Source organism: Heterodontus francisci, chromosome 3 (genome assembly GCF_036365525.1).
Source record: "Heterodontus francisci isolate sHetFra1 chromosome 3, sHetFra1.hap1, whole genome shotgun sequence".
Classification (NCBI taxonomy): domain Eukaryota; kingdom Metazoa; phylum Chordata; class Chondrichthyes; order Heterodontiformes; family Heterodontidae; genus Heterodontus; species Heterodontus francisci.
This window is the reverse complement of record NC_090373.1, coordinates 134236494-134258000: the sequence shown is the minus strand read 5'-3', so window position 1 is coordinate 134258000 and position 21507 is coordinate 134236494. Positions and strand designations below refer to the sequence as shown.

Below are 21507 nucleotides of genomic sequence, written 5' to 3'. Positions count from 1 at the left end.
AAATTGCTGGGGCCTTGACAGAAATCTTTGCATCCTCATTGGCTACAGGTGAGGTCCCAGAGGATTGGAGAATAGCCAATGTTGTTCCTTTGTTTAAGAAGGGTGGCAAGGATAATCCAGGAAATTATAGGCCGATGAGCCTTACGTCAGTGGTAGGGAAATTATTAGAGAGGATTCTTCGGGACAGGATTTACTCCCAATTGGAAACAAATGGACTTATTAGCGAGAGGCAGCATGGTTTTGTGAAGAGGAGGTCGTGTCTCACTAATTTGATTGAGTTTTTTGAGGCAGTGACGAAGATGATTGATGAAGGAAGGGCAGTGGATGTTATCTATATGGACTTCAGTAAAGCCTTTGACAAGGTCCCTCATGGCAGACTGATACAAAAGATGAAGTCACATGGGATCAGAGGGGAGCTGGCAAGATGGATAGAGAACTGGCTCAGTCATAGAAGACAGAGGGTAGCAGTGGAAGGGTGCTTTTCTGAATGGAGGGATGTGACTAGTGATGTTCCGCAGGGATCAGTGCTGAGACCTTTGCTGTTTGTAGTATATATAAATGATTTGTAGGAAAAAGTAGCTGGTCTGATTAGTAAGCTTGCGGACGACACAAAGGTTGGTGGAGTTGCGGACAGTGATGAGGATTGTCAGAGGATACAGCAGGATATAGATCGGTTGGAGACTTGGGCGGAGAAATGGCAGATGGAGTTTAATCCGGACAAATGTGAGGTAATGCATTTTGGAAAGTCTAATGCAGGTGGGAAGTATACAGTAAATGGCAGAACCCTTAGGAGTATTGACAGGCAGAGAGATCTGGGCGTACAGGTCCACAGGTCACTGAAAGTGGCAACACAGGTGGATAAGGTAGTCAAGAAGGCATACGACATGCTTGCCTTCATCAGTCGGGGCATAGAATATAAAAATTGGCAAGTCATGCTGCAGCTGTACGGAACTTTAGTTAGGCCACACTTAGAATATTGCGTGCAATTCTGGTCGTCACACTACCAGAAGGACGTGGAGGCTTTGGAGAGGGTACAGAAGAGGTTTACCAGGATGTTGCCTGGTCTGGAGGGCATTAGCTATGAGGAGAGGTTGGATAAACTCGCATTGTTTTCACTGGAACGACGGAGGTGGAGGGGCGACATAATAGAGGTTTACAAAGTTATGAGTGGCATGGACAGAGTGGACAGTCAGAAGCTTTTTCCCAGGGTGGAAGAGTCAGTTACTGGGGGACATAGGTTTAAGGTGAGAGGGGCAAAGTTTAGAGGGGATGTGCGAGGCAAGTTCTTTACACAGAGGGTGGTGAGTGCCTGGAACTTGTTGCCGGGGGATGTGGTGGAAGCAGGTACCATAGAGACATTTAAGAGGCATCTTGACAAATACATGAATAGGATGGGAATAGAGGGATACGGATCCCGGAAGTGTAGAAGGTTTTAGTTTAGGCAGGCATCAAGATCGGTGCAGGCTTGGAGGGCCGAATGGCCTGTTCCGGTACTGTACTGTGTTCTTTGTCCACCACTGTATCTACCTGTCCTGCCACCTTCAGGGACCTGTGGACATGCAATCCAAGGTCTCACTTCTTTTACCGCTCTCAATAACCTCCCATTTATTGTGTATTCCCTTGCCTCATTTGCCCTCCCCAAATGCATTACCTCACACTTCATATCCGACCCGAGCCCGAACCGACCTGAGTCCTTCCATCTTTTCCCCTGCTTGAATCGACCATCAGTTAACTTACCTTCTGTTTTTCACTTTGTTGCTGATTTGCACAAGCTTAAAATAACTTTCCAGTCCAAAAATTAAATTAACATTGGAACCAGTTACCTGTGATAGAGCGTCTCTGACCCAGCCCAACTTGATTCGGGATGCCGGACCCAGAAGTGCAACCCGACCCGAACCTGATACATGTCGTCGGGTCCCGTCAGGTTCAGGACGGGTAGCAGGCCTTTAATTGGTGGTCACCTTTCCAAATTCTATAGACTCTGGAATGGTTCTTGCAGATTGGAAGGTAGCAAATGTAACCCCACTATTTAAGAAAAGAGGGAGAGATATAACAGGGAACTACAGACTTGTTAGCCTAATGTCAGTCATAGGGAAAATGCTAGAATCTTTAATAAAGGATGTGACAGGCTACTTCGAAAATAATGGTAGGATTGGGCAGAGTCAACATGAATTTATGACAGGAAAATCATGTTTACCAAATCCGTTGGAGTTTTTTGAAGAATAGCTATCAGAATAGATAAGGGGGAACCAGTGAATATAGTATATTTAGATTTTCAGAAAGCTTTTGATAAGGTCTCACACGTGAGGTTAGTAAACAAAATTAGAGCACATGGATTGGGGAGAATATACTGGCATGGATTGAGAACTGGTTAATGGATAGAAAACAGAGTAGGAATAAATGGGTCATTTTCGGATTGGCAGGCAGTGACTAGTGGGGTAACACAAGGATCAGTGTTTGGGCCCCTGCAATTCACAATCTATATCAATGATTTGGATGTGGGGATTAAATGTAATATTTCCAAGTTTGCAGATGACACAAAGCCTAGGTGGAAGCATGAATTGTGAGGAAGATGCAAAGACACTTCAAGGGATATTGGAGAGGCTAAGCGAGTGGACAAAAAATTGGCAGATGGAATACAATGTGAATGAGATCACCGCCACTTTTCTGCCTCCCCCTCATAACCCTTTACTCTCTTGTAGATCAAAAATCCATCTAACTCAGCTTGAATATATTCAATGAGCCAGCCTCCACTGCTTTTTAGGGAAGAGAATTTCAAACACTAATGACCCTCAGAGAAGAAATTCCTCCTCATCTTTGTCTGAAACGGGATACCGCTTATTTTGAAACTGTATCCCCTCATTCCAGATTCTCCCATGAGTGGAAACATCATCTCAGTGTCTACCCTGTCAAGCCCCCTCAGAATCTTACATGTTTCAACAAGGTCACATCTCATTCTTCTAAACTTTAACCTGCTCAACCTTCCCTCATTAAGACAAAACCCTCACCCCAGAAATCAGTCTAGTAAATCTTTTCTTAACTTCTTTCAGTGCAAATATATCCCTCCTTAAGTACAGACCAAAACTGTACACTGTATTCTAGGTGCTGTCTCACCAACGGCCTGTACAGTTATAGCAAGGCTTTCCTACTTTCATACTCCATTCCCCTTGCAATGAATGCCAACATTCCATTTGTCTTCCTAATTAGTTGCTGTATCTGGATGCTTTCTTTTTGTGATTCATTTACAAGAATACCCAGATCCCTCCATACCACAGCATTCTGCAATCTCTCTCGATTTAAATAATATTCTGCTTTTCTATTCTTCCTGCCAAAGTGGGCAATCTCACATTTTCCCACATTATACTCCATCTGCAAATTTTGCCCACTCATTTAACCAATCTAAATCCCTTTGCAGACACTTTGTGTCCTCCTCACAACTTGCTTTCTTATCTTTGTATTGTCAGCAAATTTGACTACAATACACTCAGTCCCTTCATCCAAGCGCTTAATATAGATTGTAAATAGTTGAGGCCCCAGCACTGATCCTTGCAGCAGTCCACTAGTTACAGTTTGCCAAATTGAAAATGCCCATTTATTCCGACTCTCTTTTTCATGTCAGTTAGCCAATCTTCAATCCATGAGACAGCCTATTGGCAAAAAAATACTTTTAAAGGAAGGGATACCAGGTTGCCAGAAAGTAGTAAAAACAGGAAATGCTGGAAGTACTCAGCAGGTCTGGCAGCACATGAGGGTAGAGAAAGAAAGTTAATGTTTCAGATCTGTGACCTTTCATTAGAGCCAGAAAAGTAGATGCGTATAGAACCAGGAAGAATCTAAAGATTTTCTTTTAACCCAAGGCAAAAAATCAGATTACTGGAATGAAGTAGTAACAGGTACGTGAAAGGATATTGCCTCAACAGAACGTGTGTGGCAAACTTTATTTTAATTTTATTTAGAGATACAGCACTGAAACAGGCCCTTCGGCCCACCGAGTCTGTGCCGACCATCAACCACCCATTTATACTAATCCTACACTAATTCCATATTCCTACCACATCCCCACCTGTCCCTATATTTCCCTACCACCTACCTATACTAGGTGCAAGTTATAATGCCCAATTTACCTATCAACCTGCAAGTCTTTGGCATGTGGGAGGAAACCGGAGCACCCGGAGGAAACCCACACAGACACAGGGAGAACTTGCAAACTCCACACAGGCAGTACCCAGAATTGAGCCTGGGTCGCTGGAGCTGTGAGGCTGCGGTGCTGACCACTGCGCCACTGTGCCGCCCATTTTCATTCCTTTCAGAACAGATATCATCTCACTTGTACTTGGCATTATTACATGACAAAAATAACAGTTTTACTGCTGACAATGCTTTTATGCTGGTTCATCTTTACAAATTTTTCACCAATTTAGATGGTGTTCAATTTCAAATTCATTATTTGGGAGCAAGATTCTCTCAATATGCATAACTCAGTAAAATGTGCATTTTATGAAGTAATTAAAGATTAAAATATAAGCAAGACAACTGAAACAAATTGCATTGAGCCTCGAATCATAAAATTGCAAAAAGCAATGCTGTGACGTATTAAGCTTCGTGGCCTTGTTTTGTTGGACACATGCCAGGAAAAATTATGAAACAAATGAAACAAAAATGTCACATTTGAAAAGTCACAAGGTCCAGTCAGTTTATAACGGCAAGTAACAGGTGAATCAGTTCTTACTGTAACTGTGTTGGTGCCAAGCCAAAATTCAACCTAATGTAAATCCATTTAATGGAGTCATCACCGAACAGCAATCAGTTCCACTAAGGCAGTGTTCTTCCTCATTGAGTGTTCTACTTCGTACAGACGAATTAGGAGCAGAAGTAGGCCACTCAGCCCCTCGAGACTGCCCCGCCATTCAACAAGATCATGGCTGATTTGATTGTAACTTCAACTCCACATTCCCACCTACACCTGATAACCTTTCATCCCCTTGTTTAATCAAGGATCTATCTACCTCTGCCTTAAAAATATTCAAAGACTCTGCTTCCACCACCTTTTGAGGGAGAGTTCCAAAGACTCATGACCCTCAGCGAAAAATTTTCTCTTCATCACTGTCTTAAATGGGCGACCCCTTTTTTTTAAAAAAAGGTGACTCCTAGTTCTAGATTCTTCCACAAGAGGTAACATCTTGTCCACTTCCACCCTGTCAAGACCCATCAGGATCGTATATGTTTCAATCAAGTCGCCTCTTACTCTCCTAAACTTCCAGTGGATACAAGCCGAGCCTGTCCAAGCTTTCATCATAAGACAACCCGCCCATCCAGGTATGCGCATAGCAAACAATTTAAAATCTCTCAACAATGTAAAGATGTTTACTTGTAAAGATTTTTTTTTGCTCTTTAGTTGATGAATGATGCTAGATATTTATGAAGTAATTAAACACATGCCACATGGGTTTAGCTCTGTATTGCGAGGATAACTAGTCTTGCAGAGGGGTGAGACCCAAAGTAGTAGTCTCTCCGATGAGATAGTTGAAGCAAATGTAGAGGTTAAAGCAAGCAAGTCCAGTAGGCAGGCCGGACAGGGGCAGGACAGGGAATGTGGAAGGTCTGATAGGATAAACTGCATTTACTTTAATGCAAGAAGCCTTATAGGCAAGGCAGATGAACTCAGAGCGTGGATCGGTACATGGGATTGTGATACTATAGCTATTACTGAAACGTGGTTGAGGGATGGGCAGGACTGGCAGCTCAATGTTCCGGGGTACCGATCCTTCCGGCGTGACAGAGGTGGAGGTAAGAGAGGAGGGGGAGTTCCACTATTGATTAGGGAGGACATCACGACAGTACTTAGAGGGGATATCCCGGGGGGAATGTCCAGTGAGGCCATATGGGTAGAACTTAGAAATAAGAAAGGGGTGATCATTTTGATGGGATTATATTATAGGCCCCCCAATAGTCAGAGGGAAGTGGAGCAGCATACATGTAGGGAAATCACAGATAGGTGTAGGAATTATAGGGTTGTAATAGTGGGTGATATTAACTTCCTTAATATTGACTGGGACTGCCTTAGTGCTAAGGGATCAGATGGGTAAAAATTTGTTAAGTGAGTCCAGGATAGTTTTCTGAAGCAGTATGTGGATGGCCCTACTAGAGAAGGGGCTACACTCAACCTCCTCTTAGGAAATGAGGCTGAGCAGGTGGTTGATGTATCAGTGGGGGAGCACTTTGGGACCAGTGACCATAACTCTATTAGCTTCAAGATAGTTATGGAAAAGGATAGGACTGGTCCTCAGGTTGAAGTCCTAAATTGGGGGAAGGCTAATTTCAATGGCATCAGACAGGAACTCTCAAAAGTTGAATGGGAGAGGCTTTTTACAGGTAAAGGGATGACTGGCAAGTGGGAGGCTTTTAAAAGTGAGATAGGAAGAGTTCAGGGCCGGTATGTTCCCGTTAGATGGAAGGGCAAGGCTGGCAAGTTTATGGAACCTTGATTAATGAGGGATATTGAGGGTCCGGTCAGGACAAAGGAGGCATATGTCAGGTATAGGCAGCTGGGATCGAGCGAGTCCCTTGAGGAGTATAGGGGATGTCGGACTACACTTGAGGAAATTAGGAGGGCGAAAAGGGGCCATGAGATTTCCCTGGCAGATAAGATAAAGGAGAACCCTAAAAGATTCTATAAGTATATTAAGAGTAAAAGGGTAGCTAGGGAGAGAGTAGGTCCCCTTAAGGATCAGTGTGGCAATCTATGTGTGCAGCCACGGGAAATGGGCAAGGTCTTAAATGAATATTTCTCATCCGTATTTACCGTGGAGAAGGTCATGGAAGCTAGTGAGTTCAAGGGATTGAACAGCATATCAACATTACAAAGGAGGTTGTGTTGGAGGTTTTGAAGTGCATTAAGGTGGATAAATCCCCAGGGCCTGACCAGGTGTATCCTAGGATGCTATGGGAAGCAAGGGAGGATATTGCTGAGGCCCTGGCAGAGATTTTTGTATCATCGTTAGCCATGGGTGAGGTACGGGAAGACGGGAGGATAGCTAATGTTGTGCCTTTATTTAAGAAGGGCAGCAGGGATAAGCCAAGGAGCTACAGGCTGGTGAGCCTTACATCAGTGGTGGTAAAGTTATTGGAAGGGATTCTGAGAGACAGGATTTATATGCATCTGGAAAGGCAAGGTCTGATTAGGGATAGTCAGCATGACTTTGTGCGTGGGAAATCATGTCTCACAAATTTGATTGAGTTTTTCGAGGAGGTGACCAAGAGGTTTGATGAGGGCAGGGGGATGGGCGTTGTCTACATGGACTTTAGCAAGGCCTTTGACAAGGTCCCGCATGGTAGGCTGGTCCAGAAGGTTCGAACACATGGGATCCAGGGTGAGCTAGAAAATTGGATACAAAATTGGCTTTGTGATAGGTGGTAGTGGAGTGTTGTTTTTCAGATTGGAAGTCGGTGACCAGTGATGTGCCGCAGGGATCGGTGCTGGGCCCTCTGTTGTTTGTCATATATTTTATATATATATGACTTGGATGTGAATGTAGGGGGCATGATTAGTAAGTTTGCAGATGACATTAAAATTGGTGGTATAGTGGACAGTGAAGAAGGTTGTCTAAGGTTACAACAGGATATAGATAAACTGGGAAAGTGGGCAAGGGATTGGCAAATGGAATTTAAATGCAGACAAGTGTGAAGTGATGCATTTTGGAAAGTTAAACCAGGGCAGGACATATACAGTGAATGGCAGGGCCCTGGGGACTGTTGTTGAGCAGAGAGACCTTGACGTGCAAGTACATAGTTCCTTGAAAGTGGCAACACAGGTAGAAGGGTGGTGAAGGCGGCGTATGGCATGCTTGCTTTCATCGGCCGAGGCACTGAGTACAAGAGTTGGGACGTCAGGTTACAGTTGTACATAACGTTGGTTAGGCCGCATTTGGAGCACTGTGTGCAGTTTTGGTCGCCGCACTACAGGAAAGATGTGATTAAGCTAGAGAGGGTGCAGAAAAGATTCACAAGGATGTTGCCTGGTTTGGGGGGGCTTGAGTTATAAAGAGAGATTGGATAGGCTGGGTCTGTTTTCCCTGGAGCGAAGGAGGCTGAGAGGGGACATGATAGAGGTATATAAAATTATGAGAGGCATAGATAGGGTAGATAGCCAGAGTCTGTTTCCCATGGTAGGGGTGACTAAAACTAGAGGGCATAGATTTAAGGTGAGAGGGAGGAGGTTTAAAGGGGATCAAAGGGGTAATTTTTTCACACAAAGAATAGTGGGTATCTGGAATGAGCTGCCTGAGGAGATGGTGGAGGCAGGAACAGTAGCAACATTTAAGAGGCATCTGGACAGGTACTTGAATGTGCAAGGCATAGAGGTTTATGGAATTAATGCAGGGAGGTGGGATTAGTATAGATAACCATTATGATCAGCGTGGACACGGTGGGCCGAAGGGCCTGATTCTGTGCTGTATGACTCTATGAGTAATGAATTTCTTATTAAAATCTATGTACATGAGTAAAACGGTACTGTCAGAGCCACACCTGTGGTTGTCAATAATTTCTAATAGGTAACACTGGACTAATTGCATTCTTTTAAAACAATGCAAGTATGCATAGCTTACATTATGGATATAATATAGACAGGTTTAAATTTTCTTAACACAGCGAATTGATAGGGGAAGAAGAAAACAAGATTTTGGATTCATTTTGCATTCTTTCCTTATAGGAACACAGGGACAGCAGTAGGCCATTCAGCCCATCGAGTCTGCCGCACCATTCCATATGATCATGGCTGATGATCCACTTCAATGCCTTTTTCACACACTATTGTCATATCTCCTTATGTCATTTGTATTTAGAAATCTGTCAATCTCTGCTTTAAACATACGCATTGACTGAGCTTCCACAGCCCTCTGGCATAGAGAATTCCGAAGAATCACAATCCTCTGAGTAAAGAAATTTCTCCTCATCTCTGTCCCAAGTAGTTTTCCCTAATTTTGAAACTATGCCCCCTGGTTCTAGACTCCCCAACCAGGGGAAACATCTTACCTGTATCTACCCTGTCTATCCCTTTAAATATTTTGTAGATTTCAATGAGATCACCTCTCATTCTTCGAAACTCAAGGGAATACATGCCCAGTTTCCCCAATCTCTCTTCATAGGACAGCCCTGCCATCCTGGGAACAAGTCTGGTGAACCTTTGTTGCACTCCCTCTATGGCAATAATATCCTTCCTGCTGTAAGGGGACCAAAACTGCACACAGTACTCCAAGTGCAGTCTAACCAAGGTTGTATACAATTGAAGCAAGACTTCACTACTCCTGTACTCAAATCCTCTTGCGATAAAGGCTCACACACCATTAGCCTTCCGAATTGCTTGCTGCACCTACATGTTGGCTTTCAATGACTTATTGACAAGGACACCCAGCTCCCTTTGTATGTCTACACTTTCTAATCGCTTATCATTTAAGGAATACTCTACACATCTACTCCTCTTACCAAAGTGGATAACCTCACATTTTTTCACATTATATTCCATCTGCCATGTTCTTGCCCAATCACTAAGTTTGTCCAAATCTCCTTGAAGCCACTTTGCACTTTCCTCGCAACACACATTCCCACCTAGTTTTGTCATGCACCAACTCAGAAATACTACATTTGGTCCCCACATCCAAATCATTGATATATATTTGTGAACAGCTACAGCCCAAGCACTGATCCTTGCAGTACCCCACTAATCATAGCCTGCCAATGCGAGAATGACCCGTTTATTCCTACTCTTTGCTTTCTGCCTGTTAACCATTACTTAATTCATGCCAGTATATTACCTCCTATCCCATGTGCTTTAATTTTGCTAGCAAACCTCCTGTGGGGGACTTTATCAAAAGCCTTCTGAAAGTCCAAGTATACCAAGTCCACTGCCTCCCCTTTATCAATTTTGTTAGTAACATCCTCAAAAAACCCCACAGATTCGTCAAACATGATTTCCCATTCACAAATCCATGTTGACTATGCTCAATCAGATCATTATTATCCAAGTGTCCATTTGTCACATCCTTTGGAATAGATTCTAGCATTTTCCCAATGACTGATCTAAGACTAACAGGTCTGTAATTCCCTGTTTTCTCTCTCCCTCCCTTCTTAAATAGTGTGGTAACATTTGTGACCTACCAATCTGCAGGAACCGCTCCAGAATCTATAGAATTGTGGAAGGTGATCACCAAGGCATCCACTATCTCCATAGCTACCTCTTTCAACACTCTGGGATGTAGAATATCAGGTCCTGGGGATTTATCAACCTTCGGCCCCATTAATTTCTCCAATACAAGCTTCTTACTAATACTAATTTCCTTCAATTCCTCATTCTCCCAATTCCTTGCATCTCTAATTCTGGGAGATTTCTTACATCTTCTTCAGTGAAGACAGACACAAAGTAACCACTTAACTTCTCTGCCATTTCTCTATTCCACATTATAAATTCTCCTGACTCTGCCTGTAATGGACTCACATTTGTCTTGGCCAAACATTTCCTTTTTACTTACCTGTAGAAACTTTTACAGTTTGTTTTTATATTTTTTTGCTTTCATATTCTATTCTCCCTTCCTTTATCAGTTTCTGCGTCCTCCTTTTCTGTGTTCTAAAATCCTCCCAATCCTAGCAACTTTACAGGCCTTTTCTTTTAATCTTATACAATCTTTAACTTCCTTTGTTATCCACAGTTGACTGCCTTTACTTTACTTTCGGGGTTTTTGTGCCTTGAAGGGATGTATAGTTGCTGTAAATTATGTAATATTTCTTTAAAGACTACCCATTGACTATGTATGGTCATATCTTTTAACATATTTTCTCAATCCACTTCAGCCAATTTGCCCCTCATACCTTCATAATTTCCTGTGTTCAAATTTAACACCCTAGATTCAGATTGAACTACTTCACTTTCAAACAGAATTTTACATTATATCATGTTATGGACACTCATCCCGAAAGGTTCTTTTACAACAAGATTAATTAGCCCTCTCTCATTACATAAAACTGGATCTAAAAAAGCCTGTTCTCTAATCGGTTCCTCAACATGCTGCTCTAGAAAACCATCCCTAACACACTCCAGAAACTCGTCCTCCACAGCATTAGTGCTCATTAGGTTTACCCAGTCTATATGTAGATTGAAATCATCCATAGTTACTGTATTATCCATGCCACATGCTTCTCTAATCTCCGGATTAATACCATGCCCCGCATTACCACTACTGTTTGGTGGCCTATAAACAACTCCAACCAATGTTTGCTGCCCCTTGGTGTTTCTTAGCTCCACCCAAACAGATTCCATATTTTGTTCTTCTGATCTGATATCGTCCCTTACTAATGTACTGATCCCTTATCAAAACACCATCTCCTTTTCCTTTTTGCCTGTCCTTCCTAAATGTCGAATATCCTTAAATATTCAGTTCCCAGTCTTGGTCACCCTGTAGCCACATTTCTGTTATAGCAATTAGATCATACCCATTTACCTCTATCTGGGCCTTTAAATCATCTACCTTGTCACGAATGCTGTGTGCATTCTGGTAGAGTGTCCTTAACCTTGCCTTCTTGACATTATTCTGCATTCTACACCATGGGCCGAACCCTGAAATGGGCCTCAGAGCCACTAATACCAAATGTACAACTTTTTTTTTATCCAGTCACGGGATGTGGGCGTCGCTGGCCATTTATTGCCCATCCTAATTGCCCTTGACAAGGTGGTGGTGAGCTGCCTTCTTGAACTGCTGCAGTCCATGTGGGGTAGGTACACCCACAGTACTGTTAGGAAGGGAGTTCCAGGATTTTGACCCAGCGACAGTGAATGAATGATGATATATTTCCAAGTCAGAATGGTGTGTGACTTGAAGAGGAACTTGCAGGTGATGGTGTTCCCACGCATCTGCTGCCCTTGTTCTTCAAGGTGGAAGAGGTTGTGGGTTTGGAAGGTGCCTTGGTGCATTGCTGCAGTGCATCTTGTCGATGGTACACACTGCTGCCACTGTGCGTCGGTGGTGGAGGGAGTGAATGTTTCTAGATGGGATGCCAATCAAGTGGGCCGCTTTGTCGTGGATTGTGTCGAGCTTCTTGAGTGTTGCTGGAGCTGCACCTATCCAGGCAAGTGGAGAGTATTCCATCACACTCCTGACTTGTGCCTTGTAAGTTAGATTTAGTCACTCTTAAAAACATGCAGTTTAAGTAAAATTTTAAAAACCGTTTGAAACCCTAATCTTGACATTATTAGGCGATATTAAATTATTTAAAAAAAATCACGGAGCTACTGAACAAACTTCAGAGCAGGATTACCGTCACACAAACACACACAAAGCCACCAACCAGAACCGAAAAACCTTTAAAACAGCCGAAAGAGGATGTGGAGGTTGCTTCTGGCCAGTTTACTGTACGTGACAGTATGAGTAAGAGGCCCTGAACCAAACAAAGACAGTCACAGTATTCAGCCACTATCCGGTTGGGAACATAGTAAGCCCTGCCGGACTTTCAGGACGAAAGGAAACTGTAGCCCCCCCCCAGAAAATCTCCCTTTGTAAGTTGAAATGGCAATTTTACCTTTTGATCTTTTACTCTTTGAAGAGCAGAATTAATTCCCGAGTAGAAACGAAATGGGTAAAGGTTGTTGGAAATCCCCTAGCACTGAGGGTTTTTTTCCCCAGCTCTATTTGTCTCTTTTTAGTTAGGAATCATGTTATTGGGACCCCACCCTGAAGCCAAGTTATGCTTGGAGTCGACATTTACCTTGTCCTTGGAGTGAACACCAGAAGCAGAGGAAGAAGGTCAAGAGCATTAGGGTCGACACTGGGGCTCTGCCTCGCCACATTGTAACCAGGCTCGTTAATCTCCGTCACTTCATGTATCTCTACGCTTGACTCACATTCGTCCTCAGCGACCGTCCGACTCCGCCGCAGCCGAGCCGAGCCGAGTCTCTCCCCAGGCCGGCAGCAGCCGAGCTCTGTTCAGCCCAACGCCGCTCTTTCGCTACTCTTTTCTGAAGCGCAGCTTGAGACAAACTCTCCCCTCTAAACAGGAAGTCTTGGAGAAATCCAGCAGCCAAGCCTGTGGTTGGATTTTCATAATGCGTCATCCTTGCATAACCAGCAGTTTAACACTCTCGGTACTAAACTCTCTCTAGATTTAAGGTCAAACGTTAATAACTTTAAGAAAGATCTGCAACAACGGCATGCATTTGTATAGTGCCTTTAATGTAATAAAACGTCCCAAGACGCTTTACAGTAGCGTTATAAAGCAAAAATTTGACACCACGTAAGGCGATATTAGGGCAGGTGGCTCACAGCTTGGCCAAAGATGCACAGCAAAAGATGCTTAAAATGCAGAGCAGGTCAGTTCGCATTTGTGAACAGAAAAGAGAGATTGACATTTTGGGTATAATCCTTAGTCACCAGCCTATCCTTACAGATTGTGAATCCATACACCCAGGGTCTTGTCCCACCGCTGGGAATATGGTGGACTTGCGGCCCTGACACTGACACGGGTTGGGGAGCCTTCATTACTGAGGGAAGCAAGAATTTTTCAAGTGGCACTTGTCCATTACATTTAAAATTCTAGCTGACCAAAGACGATTTAAAAATCTTCTCATCCTGGCACTAACATATTATGCTGAAATACTTTATGTTGGGGACGAGGGAAGCAGAACTGGCATGATTTCTGACACGTGACAGTTGACACAGAAGTGGGGTGCCCTCCATTTCTCTTTATCTTTTTTCCACTTCCCCCTTCACCATGTTTTCCCTGGCTTTGCCCTTGCTTATACACTGGGGGGCAGCCATAAAGGCGGGGCTAAAGTGTGGCGAGTCAAAGAGACTTAGCAGTTGGCAGGAAAAAAGACAGAAGCGGAAGGGGAGAGCCAACTGTGTAACAGCCCTGACAAACAAATTTTTCTGCAGCACCTATGGAAGAGCCTATCACTCTAGAATTGGCCTTTATAGCCACTCCAGGCGTTGCTCCACACACCACTGACCACCTCCAGGTGCTTACCCATTGTCTCTCGAGATAAGGAGGCCAAAGAGATACACTGTTAAATCTCTATCTAGACATAGACTGGCTATGCCGTAGAACTTGTTTTTGTGCTGTAGACTTGATGTAATTTCTTCTCGTTCTATGAAAGGTCATTGCCTTGAAATGTTAACACTGTTTCTCCCCCTACAGATGCTGCCTGGCCTGCTGAGCACTTTCTGTTATTGTTAATATGTATTCGCTTTTATTCTTCTGAGAAAAATTTTAAAAATTATGTTATGGAAAATTAAGATTTTGCAATAAGGTGTAAAGCATGTGAGTCTTGACTGCAACAGAGCTATAAAAAAAAACCTTTTGGTGGAAGGAACAACATTATTAGAGTGTTGTGCAGGACGAGAAGGAGAAAAATATTTTGTTGATTATTTTAGCTAAAGAGAAGCTTGCTGTGGTTCAATTACTTTTTCTTAGACTGTTTCCTTTTCTTTACATTTATTGTCATACCCCGTATATACCACGGATTAATGAAAGTGAAATTGTCAATTGACAAATCTGTCAGAGTTTTTTGAGGTTGTAACTGGCAGGGTGAGCAGTGGAGGTAGCGTGTTTAATTTTCAAAAGCATTTGTTAAGGTGCCACACAAGAGGTTATTACACAAAATTAGGGCTCATGGGATTGAGTGAAATATATTAGCATGGATTGCAGATTAATTAACAGACAGAAAACAGACTGTAGGGATAAATGAGTCATTTTTGGTTGGTAGGCTATAACTAGTGGGGTACTGCAAGGATCAGTGCTTGGTCCTCAGCTGTTTACAATCTATGTCAATGATTTCGATGATGGAACCAAGTGTAATATATTCAATTTTCCTGACAGTACAAAGTTAGGAGGGGAAGTAAACTGTGAGGAGAATGTCCTCAGCCCAGCCATTTTCAGCTGCTTCAATGACCTTCCCTCCATCGTAAGGTGAGAAGTGGGGATGTATGCTGATTGCACAGTGTACAGTACTATTCACAATTCCTCAGATACTGAAGCAGTCTGTGCCAGCATGCAGCAAGACCTGGACAACATTCAGGCTTGGACTGATAAATGGCAAGTATCAAGTGGCAGGCAATGACCATCTCCAAAAAGAGAAAATCTAACCATCTCCTCTTGACGTTGAATAGCATTACCATTGCTGGATTCCCCACCATCAACATCCTGCAGGTTACCATCAACCAGAAACTTAACTGGACTAGCCATATAAATATGTGGTTACAAGAGCAGGTTTGAGGCTGGGAATTCTGTGGCAAGTAACCCATCTCCTGACTCCCCAAAGCCTTTGCACCATCTACAAGGCGTAAGTCAGGAGTGTGATAGAATACTGTCCAGTTACCTGAGTGAGTGTAACAACATTCAAGAAGCTTGACACCATCCAGGCCAAAGTAGCTGCTTGATTGGCACCTCATCCACCACCTTAGCCATTTGCTCCCTTCACCATTGGCTCACTATGGCAGCAGTGTGCCATCTACAAGATGTACTTGCCAAGGCTCCTTTGACTGCACCTTCCAAACCTGCGACCTCTACCACCTAGAAGGACATAGACAGCAGACACATGGGAGCACCATCACCACACACACCATTCTGACTTGGAACTGTATCAGCATTCCTTCACTCTCACTGGGCCAAAAACCTGGAACTCTGCTAACAGTGCTGTGGGTGTAACTACACCAGATGGACCACAGCGGGTCAAGAAGGCGGCTCACAACCACCTTCTCAAGGGCCATTATGGTTGGCTCACATCCCATGAACAAATAACAAAAAGAGGCTGCAAAGGGATGTAGACAGGTTAAGTGAGTGGGCAAGAGCACAGCAGATGGAATATAATGTGAAGAAGTGTGACGTTATCCACATTGGTAGGAAAAAATAGAAAATAATATTTTTTAAATGGTGAGAGACTGGGAAATGTTGTTATTCTGAGGGACCCTGGGTTTCCTTGTACATAAATCACAGAAAGTTAAGATTCAGATATAGCAAGCCATTAGGAAAGCAAACAGTATGTTAGCCTTTATTTTAAATGGATTGGAGTACAAGGGTAAAGAAGTCTATTTAGGGCCTTGGGGAGACCACATCTAGAGTACTGTGTACAGTTTTGGTCCCCATATCTAATGAACGAGTTTAAAAGAATGAGGTGATCTCATTCAAACATACAAAATAATATAATATAATATAAAATAATTTGTATGTTCAGAATTCTTGAGGGGCTTGACAGGGTAAATGGTGGGAATCTAGAACTAGGGTTACAGTACTAGAATAAGGGGTCGACCATTTAGCACTGAGATGAGGAGAAATTTCTTCACTTAAAGGATTGTGAACCTTTGGAATTCACAATCAGAGATCTGCGGATGCTCAATCGTTGAGTATATATTTAAGGCAGATTGATTAGATTTTTGGATACGAAGTTATTCAAGGGCTATGGGATTGTGTGGGAAGATAGAGTTGATGTAGAAGATCAGCTTATAGTATAGTAGAAGTATAGTATTTTATAGTAGAAGATAGTGAATGACAGAGCAAGCTTGAAGGGCAGAATGGCCAACTCCTGCTATTTCTTATGTTCTTATGTATTATATGGGCCTAATAGCTTTGCTTTTGTAAATTATTTAAAAGGAAATATATATGATGAAAGAAAGAAGGACATGCATTTAGATAATGCATTTCATGATCACCTCACATCCCAAAGCACTTCACAACCAATGAAATACTTTTGAAATGTAGTTGCTGTTGAAATTTAGTTTGTGTGAAGCTAGTTTCAGGTGTCACATTTCCCACATTTTGGCTCCATAAGAGGTATAGTAAGGATACTATGCAAAATCCATTGTGCCTGTTACTACTAAATAAAGGAATTATATAAGCCTTGGACTATGCAAGCAAAAATATACACTGTGTTGGAAACCACACCTGCCAGATAGAAAAATATTAATTTCGTCATATGGAACATTATTTTTGCACTGTTACTGGACATTGAACAAACTTGTTTAAAAAGACCACAGAGCAGTGGCTGAAAACATGGCTTCACATTTGTGTTCGAAAAGACAGTTGCATGGAGAGACAATGGGAGTGTTCCCTGATCCAATTAGCAGATGGGTTTTGTCAATACTGATGATCAAAACACATTGAGAGTCATTGACTGTGGAACAGCCAGCATTCCACCTCCCCACTGAGATGTCATAGAGTAATAGAGTCAGAGAGTTATACAGCGAGAAACAGGCCCTTCGGCCCATCGTGTCTGTGCCAGCCATCCAGCACCCAACTATTCTAATCCCATATTCCTGCACTTGGCGCGTAGCCTTGTATGCTATCGCGTTTCAAGTGCTCATCTAAATACTTTTTAAATGTTGTGAGGGTTCCTGCCTCCACCACCTCTTCAGGCAGTGCATTCCAGATTCCAACCACCCTCTGAGTGAAAAATCTTTTCCTCAAATCCCCCTAAATCTCCTGCCCCTTACCCTAAATCTATGCCCCCTGGTTCTTGACCGCTGCGCTAGGGGAAAAAGTTTCTTCCTGTCTAACCTATCAATGCCCCTCATAATCTTGTACACCTCAATCATGTCCCCCCTCAGCCTTCTCTGCTCCAAGGAAAACAACCCTAGCCTTTTCAGTCTCTCTTCATAGCTGAAATGCTGCAGCCCAGTCAACATCCTGGTGAATCTCCTCTTCACCCTCTCCAGTGCAATCACATCCTTCCTATAGTGTGGTGCCCAGAACTGTACACAGTACTCCAGTATCAATATCATTTTATATAGCTCCATCATAACCTCCCTGCTCTTATATTCTATGCCTCGGCTAATAAAGGCAAGTATCCCATATGCCTTCCTAACCACCTTGTCTACCTGTGCTGCTGCCTTCATTGATCTATGGACAATTACACCAAGGCCCCTCTGATCCTCTGTAAATCCTAGGGTCCTACCATCCATTGTATATCCTCTTGCCTTGTTAGTCCTCCCAAAATGCATTACCTCACACTTCCCAGGATTAAATTCCATTTGCCACTGTTCTGCCCATCTTACCAGCCCATCTATATCTCCCTGGAATCTAAGGCTTTCCTCCTCACTATTTACGACACCACCAATTTTTGTGTCATCTGAAAACTTACTGATCATACTTCCTATATTCACATCTAAATCATTAATGTACACTACAAACAGAAAGAGTCCCAGCACTGATCCCTGTGGCACACCACTGGTCACAGGCTTCCAATCGCAAAAACAGCCCTCGACCATTACCCTCTGCCTCCTGCCACTAAACCAATTTTGGATCCAATTTGCCAAATTGCCCTGGATCGCACGGGCTCTTACCTTCTTAACCATTCTTCCATGCGGGGCCTTATCAAAAACCTTACTGAAATCCATGTATGTTACATCTACTGCTTTACCCTCTTGGACACATCTAGTCACCTCCTCAAAAAATGTAATCAAGTTAGTTAGACACGATCTCTCCCTGACAAAGCCATGCTGACTATTCCTGATTAATCTGTGTCTCTCCAAGTAGAGATTAATCCTGTCCGTCAGAATTTTTTCCAATATTTTCCCAACCACTGATGTTAGACTCACTAGCCTGTAATTACCTGGTTTATCCCTACTACCCTTCTTGAATAATGGTACCACATTTGCTGTCCTCCAGTCCTCTGGTACCTCTCCTGTGGCCAGAGGGGATTTGAAAATTTGTGTCAAGCCCCCTGCTATCTCCTCCCTTGCCTCACATAACAGTCTGGGATACATCTCATTTGGGCCTGAGGATTTATCCACTTTTAAGTCTGCTAAAACAACTAACATTTCCTCCCTTTCAATGCTAATATGTTCAAGTATATCACAATCCCCCTCCCGGATCTCTACACCTTCATCGTCCTTCTCCATAGTGAGCACAGACGAAAAGTAATCATTTAAAACCTCAGCTATGTCCTCCGGCTCCACACAAAGATTGCCATGTTGGTCCCTAATGGGCCCTACTCTTTCCCTAGTTATCCTCTTACCCTTAGTATACTTATAAAACGCCCTGGGATTTTCCTTTATCTTGCCGGCCAGTGTTTTATCATGTCCCCTCTTCGCTCTCCTTTTAAGTGCCACCCTACACTTTCTATCTTCCTCTAGTGCCTCCTGCTTTCAGCGCTTGGGATCTGCCGTAAGCCTCTTTTTCTCTGATCCAATCCTCTATATCCCTTGACATGCAGGGTTCCCTAGGCCTGTTAGTCCTACCCTTCACCTTAATGGGTACATGTTGGCTCTGAACTCTCACAATTTTCTCTTTGAATGACTCCCACTGATGTGATGTAGACTTTCCTACAAGTAGCTGCTCCCAGTCCACTTTGGCCGCATTCTGTTTTATCATATTGAAATTAGCCTTCTCCCAATTCAGTATCTTTATTTCTGGTCCATCTTTGTCCTTTTCCATAACTACCTTAAATCTTACAGAGTTATGGTCACTATCCCCGAAATGCCCCCCCACTGACACTTCTACCACTTGACCAGCTTCATTCCCTAGGATTAGGTCCAGTACTGCCACTTCTTTTGTAGGACTTGCTACATACTGGCTCAAAAAGTTCTCCAGTATGCATTTTAAGAATTCCGCCCCTTTGCAGCCTTTTGCACTAAGACTATCCCAGTTAGTATTGGGGAAGTTGAAATCCCCTACTATTATTACTCTATTATTTTTACACCTCTCAGAGATTTGCCTACATATCTGCTCCTCTATCTCTTGCTGACTGATGGAGGCCTGTAGTACACACCCAGCCAAGTGATTGCCCCCTTTTTGTTTTTAAGTTCTACCCAAATGGCCTCATTTGAGGAACCTTATAAGATGTCATCCCTCTTTACTGCTGTAATTGACTCCTTGATCAACAGTGCAATGCCACCTCCTCTTTTATCCCCTCCCCTGTTGTGCTTGAAGATTCTATACCCTGGAATATTGAGTGTCTGGTAAGCTTGGAGGAATCTACAAATGTCACAGGAGAGGCTGTTTCAAACAGAGAACTAGTCACATGACTAACCTGCTGGCCAACCTGAAGTTAACTGAATTGTGCTGACAGAACAGTTTTTGGGGGAGACTGCAATTGAACTTCAACGAGGAAGGCCTCCCTCACTCTGTCTCTCATGCAAAGTTCCAGGGGCTCACGGAAGTAACTTAAGCCTCAAGACAGAAGACCAGCGAAACAAGGCTGAAAGTGTGCACTGGGCCCCAACGAGAATGGAAAGACTTAACTTCAATCAAAGACTTTACATCCAACCCAAAACCAGTAACTGAACTCCATCTATTACTTCAAACCTTTCCCCTTTAATTCTTTCTCCTTCTCTGTCTCTATTTGCGTGTGTGTTTATCACGTATGCCTGCTAGCATGGTCGCGTCGCATATTTTTAGTTTTAACTGAGTTAGAGTTTTAAAGTTAATAAACTTACACCTTTTTTGTTTAAATTTGAGAAAACTTGTCTGGTTGATTTCTTTGTAATTAGAATTAGAGACTCACCGAGGGGAAGCTAAAAACACTGTGTTTTAAAAGTTAAACCCTGTTACGGCCAAACCAGGAAAAGGCTGAGAGGGGAGCCCTAGACCCCTTCTTCACCTGGTCCTAACAACATTCTTGCATTATGAAGGATAATGTGGCTTATTCATTGTAAAAGCATTGAAAAGGAAATTGGGGTTAAAAGCTGAAATGTAAAAGAGTTCTGTAAATGTTATATCTTTCCATCCTATCCCTAATAAGAATAAGTATAAATATGGGTCTTTGTAGGGTCAATTGAAAAGTGTTGCATGTGTCTTTAGCAGTGGGAGTGGCACAGGGGTTTGGGTTGGTTTATTAACATAAATGGAAGGGCTATATGGCATTACCAGTTGTTCCATGTTAAGCAATTGTGCCACAAGGACCATTTAGTTAATTGGCTGTTGGAGGATAAAAAAGGGCAATTAGGAATGGGCAATAAATGCTGGGATAGCCATTGACACCCACATCCCCCAAACTAATAAAAAAAATTGTTGCACCCTTTGAAACTTGGCATTCTTGCATCTGTCCTTATAAGTGAAAGACAAAAAAAAGTCAAAGGTCAAAAAAGTAGGGTGGTTCAGCAGAGGTGTTAAACTTTATGTATTGAAATCAGTGAGACAACCACTCTAAAACTTGCTGAATGTTAGGAACCTACTTGAGGGCTCCATTCATGTCAAATTTTGTTTCATAGCGCTCCGGTGAAGTTGCTTGGGATTTTTACAATGTTAAAGGTGCTATGTAAACATAAGTTGTTGTTGTTGGAGTTTTGTGCAGCAGCTTTACCCACATTATGGGGAAGGCTTCTCATTCACATCAAACCTGGATCATAATGAACATACTGCATAGGAGGTTACTGCACTTGAGTGCCTAAGTGGCTTTCAGGGACACATAGGAACATGCCAGATGAATGAAGCACTGAGCAGACCTCAGGCTTCAGCACTCCATATTGCAGAGCGTCAGCACTCAATGAACATGAGCACAATGGGCACCAAGAATGACATTATCGGCCT

General features: G+C 42.9%; 1 protein-coding gene across 2 annotated transcripts in view; it reads right to left on the bottom strand.

The window, feature by feature from the left end:
- Positions 1–13069, bottom strand: part of LOC137361069 (interferon gamma receptor 1-like) — a 57685-nt gene extending 44616 nt beyond the window's left edge. Inside the window, exon 1 of one of the 2 annotated variants that reach the window (XM_068026052.1) lies at positions 12754–13069. In XM_068026052.1, the coding sequence (XP_067882153.1) occupies positions 12754–12835 (82 nt within the window). In that variant the 5' untranslated portion in view covers positions 12836–13069. The remainder of the gene's footprint in view (positions 1–12753) is intronic. The other variant, XM_068026053.1, reaches the window with a different exon arrangement.
- Between the last annotated feature and the right edge of the window lie 8438 nt (positions 13070–21507).